Source organism: Cariama cristata, unplaced genomic scaffold (assembly GCF_000690535.1).
Source record: "Cariama cristata isolate BGI_N322 unplaced genomic scaffold, ASM69053v1 scaffold2127, whole genome shotgun sequence".
In the NCBI taxonomy this organism is placed as follows: domain Eukaryota; kingdom Metazoa; phylum Chordata; class Aves; order Cariamiformes; family Cariamidae; genus Cariama; species Cariama cristata.
The window spans coordinates 242-6,238 of record NW_009628136.1 but is presented as its reverse complement, the minus strand read 5'-3'; the positions used below and the strand labels follow the sequence as shown (position 1 = coordinate 6,238).

General features: G+C 35.3%; 1 protein-coding gene across 1 annotated transcript in view; it reads right to left on the bottom strand.

The window, feature by feature from the left end:
* Positions 1-552: 552 nt before the first annotated feature.
* The window catches only part of NDUFAF5 (NADH dehydrogenase (ubiquinone) complex I, assembly factor 5), a gene marked incomplete at its 5' end in the record, with an annotated part of 5,600 nt that continues 155 nt past the window's right edge, over positions 553-5,997 (bottom strand). The window contains 9 exons of the mRNA XM_009704657.1: positions 553-639; positions 768-850; positions 1,159-1,242; positions 1,821-1,881; positions 2,391-2,588; positions 4,365-4,404; positions 4,858-4,961; positions 5,060-5,107; positions 5,774-5,837. Of these exons, the coding sequence (XP_009702959.1) occupies positions 553-639; positions 768-850; positions 1,159-1,242; positions 1,821-1,881; positions 2,391-2,588; positions 4,365-4,404; positions 4,858-4,961; positions 5,060-5,107; positions 5,774-5,837 (769 nt within the window). The remainder of the gene's footprint in view (positions 640-767; positions 851-1,158; positions 1,243-1,820; positions 1,882-2,390; positions 2,589-4,364; positions 4,405-4,857; positions 4,962-5,059; positions 5,108-5,773; positions 5,838-5,997) is intronic.

The following is a 5,997-nucleotide window of genomic DNA, read 5'->3' as shown; positions in this document are numbered from 1 at the left end:
TTAACCACTTCCTTATACACGGCAAACATTCAAATTTCCAACAATAACTGACAGTAACTTTTTACCCATAATTTCCACCTCACAAAAACCATACTAAGTTAGATCTCTGTATTTGCTGATATTTCCCTCTTACAGTATGCCTTATAAATACACTTGCCACCAAGTACTATTCTTTATTACGATCTACCATCCTTTAGGAATAATTGAAAAGCAATGTAGGGTGATATACACTCAAGACTTGCAAATCATACCTGGAGCAGTCTGTGCTACTGAAAGGCTGGAAGAGGCATTACATTTCAGAACAGTAATTTAACCAAAAGTTGGGAGAGCATGTATTCATTTAGAATACTGCTCAAATATTTCTCTAGAAATAAAACATGAACGCTATTTTACACAGATGTTGTAGCATAGGCAGTAAAAAAAAAAACAAACCCTGTTGCGTGCAGATTATAATCATTTCAGAATGCTGTCACAAAATAAGCACAAGTGAAGACTATCTGCAATGAGAAGTTTTATAGAAGCTTCAAGACAACTACGAATCCTGATGAAGAACTACTTTTTCCCTCTTGAAAGAAGTCCATCTATTTTTGCCAGATCTCCAAATGAAACTGTGGCAGAACCTCTCTGGGCTGGTCTTGCCTAAGAAAAAAACAGAAGAAAAAAATATATAGGGCTCATTTTAACTTAAATTAATTTGTAAAAAGCTTTTAAAGCATCATTAATTTAAAAAGTACATTCAAAGAGAAAATAGTTCAGCTTCACATTACCTGTGATTCATGGAATTTCCAACCAATCATGTAGTAGATCTGAAATGTGGCAGGTACTGAGCCATCGCTATTTCCGTACATTTCTGTTAGGGTAGGAAGGGAAAGGAAAAAACCAGGTACACAGAAAGTCAGTTCTAAGAAATATTTAGTTCTCAGAACATAGAACTAAGTATGACATATTCATCATAATGACTCTTGGTGAAAGATTTAGGACAATAAAAATACCTCATACCAGTGCATCAACATAGTTCAAATACTATCATTATAATTAAGGTTAAAAATATCTGTACGATAACGGCAGATTTTGGTTTTTTGGGGGTTTGGTGTGTTGTGGTTTGTTTTTTTTTTTAAAAAAAACAGAGGTCAGACTCATTACCTCTCAAATACTTACCCTGGTATATTGCAGCAGCTGCCAACATTGTATCCCTGTGTAGCAGAGGTTTTCTATTCCAAGAGCAATTACTCTCCCCCATACCTAAAAATATGTTTTAGCTTTAAGAAAAGAAGATACAGCATATGCCATGAGTTAAGTGTCATGCACTAATGACAGACTGTTATTAAACCAGAATAAGTACAGAATCCTCTGAATCTCACTGTGAGAAAGCACAACGTACCGCAAATAATTAGGTGAGTTTCCTACCTATACTAATCGAAGCCTATTAATGCCAATGCTTTGCAATTTACAGCTTGTATTGCGAGGAATGATTTCAAATTATTACTACTTCATTCTGAGTCTTCAAACATTTAAATTTTCTAGTATGATTTATTTTAAGCACAAGTACACAGTGTTTATTCAGACACACCACTCACACACTCTTTTTTTTTTTTCTCTAACAGAATCACAGAATGGTTGAGGTTGGAAGGAACCTCTGGAGATCACAGATAACTGTGACTATCCCTTCCAACCTCAACCACTGGACTAGATGACCTTTAAAGGTCCCTTCCGACCCAAACTCTTTGATGATTCAGCATTAAGAAACACACAGTGAAACTCCTCTGTGTCTGCATCACTCATATACAAAACATTCATGTTTCCACAAAGTATATACTTGCCTTGCAAGTCTTCCATAACCTCAAACAACCCTGGGTAGTTGACCTGAATTTCATCAGTATCCTAAGAGAATTGAGAAGCATAGTTTTAAAGCTTATCAAGCTAAACCAGTGACATTATGCTAGCCTTCAGAGCCACTAATGGACTATTTATCTGCCACTTTTGTTCAGAAGAATATACTGCCTTAACATTTCTAAGAAGTTTAGTTTCGTAGCCCAAAGGCAATCAAATTTTAATTGAAAGCCCATTATTTTCTTCTTGTTTTCAGAAGAAACAGCAAGAGCGTCTCTAGTTTTTTCAAGCAGGTCTAACATTCTCTGACATTTCACCAAGATGACCATCCAAATTCTACTGGGCCACTAACCAAAGATATGCTTCGGTTGGTTTCATTAATCACAAGAAAGCTGAGAACAGAGGTAGTCCAGGCTATTTCAGAAACTTACTCAACAAGGTGCACGACATGCAGAAGGAAGCACTGCATTACCAATACATTCATAAATAGTATTCTTTATAGACCAGCAGCTCTGATGTGCTGGACTGTTCTATCTGATAGTTCTCTTATTTATTATTACCACGGTGAGAGTGTTAAAGCCAGCTCTCGACAGCAGATGTCCCAAATCAGAGACAGCAGTGAACGGTGATACATGAGGAGAAAATCCCCCTTCTCTCTCCAATTCTGCCAGCTGCAAAGAGCAGCGAAGCTCATACAGAGTATCTCCCCCAAACATTGCACCAATGAATACTCCATCTGGCTTCAGAACTTGGTGAATCTACAACGCAGAAAGAAAAAAAATACGCTTTTTGTTATTAAGTCTATGTAACTAAGAAGTTCTTAGGACTTTTAGGGTTTTTTTAAATGAACTTAAAAGCAATTGTTTTAACAGTTGCAACAGATTTTTAATATTGACTGCATTCCACAAGGCAAGCTGCACCAAAGCTTTTGGTAATACTGCAAGATACATAATCCATCTGAAAAGGGACCATTTGTTCTTAAGAAAGAGTGAATCCCCAGAAATTACAATAACAGTCAAGAAACACAAAATGCATTGTGGAAATCTAGGCTAAAACTATTTTCACTGAGATACTCCTAAACCAACATCCTCAGTTAATTTCCTTCTGAAAATAAGGTAGATTAAGATAGCTTCTGCTCACTTTTACTTTCTCAGATGAGGGCAGCAAAAATACTTTTTAACGGCTTGATTTAAGAGAAATGGAGGCCTTAGGTTCCAGTAGTGATCTCTGCACTTCTGAATGCACAACAGAGTAATGCAATTCTTATTATGTCTACCTCTACTTATTTTTAACTAGCCAGAAGAATAGTATCATGACTCAAACGCCATGGTTGACAAGCTGCTTTCTCATCTACTAAGTCCTAGCTCCCTTCCTACTCAGAAGGCAAATAAATTCATGCTTTCTTTCTTTCTTAAGAATTGGCAATGATCCCTGGTTTAGATATCCAGAAGAGCCATATTACGTCATCAGGCTAACAAGACAGCAAAAGCTTCAAACAGTTTATTTTACTGATTTGAAACAAAAGTCTTTTAAATTGGCTTTTAATTATTAATCATGCTACCTTTTCTATGCTAATAAAGAAGCCTTTAACTGAAATTTAAGCAGCTGAAGACAGTTTCCATTAGTTAAAGCCAGTAGTCCCAAAGTAGGAAATGAGCATTTCCAATGAAAGCTGGCCAAGAACCCCACTTCCCTCCCCTTCGTGGGATATTATAATGTGTCAGTTTTTACTGTGGGGGTAAAAAAATATTTGACACTCCATAGAACATTTAAATTCCAGAGAAAATGGTATATTTCTTGCCAAGATTTTTTTTTTGTTAAGTACTGAAAGCATACAGATTTCCATTTTTATTATTTCCATAAGAGCAGGGTACTCCTATTCATACCAACAGGTGACAGAATAGCACCGTAACTGACCTATTTGAAATAAATGAAAAAATAGCAAAGTAGTCAAAATATTCCTTGCTCTTGCTCTCAAGTTAGCTGATTTGAAAAAAAGTTTTCACCTGCAGGAAGGAGCTGAAATAATCCAAAATCAGATTTTTTCAGTAACAGTTTCAGTTTTCTCTCCTCAACAGGTGTTTCATTTCGAAATCAAAAAACCTTTATCTGATTAAAGCTGTATATCAAAATAAATAGCTGAGACATAAAAATAATACAAGTTCCATAAACCAGTTCTGAAGAAGCTAGATTTAGAAAACTCTTGTACTACAAGGAGTAAGAGTTAACACACAATAAAAATCAATAGCATTGCCTCAGTTTACATTAGTTACCATGATCTCAGCTATTGAAACTATAAAATATTACACAAACATGCGGTTTCACAGTTATTTATTCCACATTGATTTGCAACAGTAAATTAGTAGACCTATCAACTGATGCTCCTCAAACTGCCAAAAATACTGAAAAAAATACTCGTGTGCAACATGAGCTATTTCTGTACCTTTTATTTAAAGCAGACCTGGAAATATAGAGCACTCTGAATGCAAGTAATGGCAAGTATTGATTTTTAGTATTAAAAACCAGTTTCTTACCTCTCTAAAAGCTCTAGGAAGGTCATTCACCCAATGTAAACTGAAATAACAGAAGGGTACATTTTATAATTGCGTATTAAATAAAATTAGGGAATGCAAATAATTGTTACATTATCTAAGTATGTTTCAGAAGTCAAAGCAACAAACTAGCTTCTCAAGCTGCAAAAGTTCTGAAACGCCTGCCTAAGAGTGATACTAAAAAAAAAAAAAATTAATTTCAAAGTTGAGAAGATGCAAGCCCTGGAAACTAGTTTGTCAAAATGCAGGAAAGAGAGAAGCTACATGTATTTTGAAGGCAAACAAAGCAGTAAAAACCACCAGGATGGCAGTTTTTACTCATGTACGCTCATACTAACTACACAAGTACCTTTCTTCTCATTGTTTAATGGACTATTAATCTTCCTTTTTTTTTCTTCTTAAACTTACTCTGAAAAGAACATTATTTAATATCTTTAACCAAACAATAAAATGTAAATAAATGCTTAGTACATACCTTAAGCTGCTAACAACAAGATCAAACGTATCCTCTCTGAAAGGAAGGAATTCCTCATCAGCTACAACGTTGACCGTAGGGATTTCAGATTCTACAGCATTTTTCTAAGGTTGGGTTAGAAGAAAAACAACATCAGAAACTCAGTCTTTTACTTTCCTGTATTACGGAATTGAACCACATTAGCATTTAGAAAGCTACTTACTAAAGCATTCTCTGCAATATCAACTTGAATAAGTTTTTCAACTGTTTCCTGAAACAAAATTTTAGAAGTCTATCAAATATTTAAGTTGTTTTATAGGTTGACATTAGTCATTTTTTGGAACACTTACACATATTTATGATAAGTTAGAAGGAATCTCTTCAACACTTGATAAACACTTTTTATAAAGCAGAAAACATTTCCCCCCCCTCCAACATAGTACTTCATAATTGCTCCCAGGGAGAATAGCTGAGGTAGAAGTATTAACAGAAAACACCTTCTGTGTTTTTAGGTATAAGTTCAGTCAAATATAAGCCATGGATTAACAGCCAATGAAGTACCTTCACTTATAGTGCATTTCATGATGGGTAAACCGTTCACCACTTAAGTCTCCATAATGATACTTCTCTTTAACCGCTGTGTCCAACAGATTGATTGAAAAACATGCATATCCCTACTCAAGACTAAAGGTTAACTGTCATACAACAGATGGCTTCCCATGCACTACCATTTATCTAGTCTTCAGTGACAATATAGAAAACAGCCTGCACACCACACATCTTTGGTCTACAGCTACAGATATTGGGGGGTTGAGGGACAAAGATTTACCTCATCAAGATTCAGAGGATTGTTCTAAGTTATAGTAGAGCCTTATTTGAAAACAGAGGAATAAATACATACTTGCTTTAAACACTTCTAAGTATGAAGAGCCAGTACCTTTGTTAAATGCTGAGCTATGTAACCTCTTCCAGAGCCAACATCCAAAGCAAGAGGAAATGTTCTAAAGGATAAAGTTAGCAACATAAAACATAATCAAGACTTAAAACTACTTTAAATTTTAGGCTATATTAAGTTTTGTCTGCTAATTTCCAAGCGTCTTTTCAAATTAAACACATCGAGCATCCTACCGCTGCCACAAAAGGGAGAGAAAGGCGCTCACA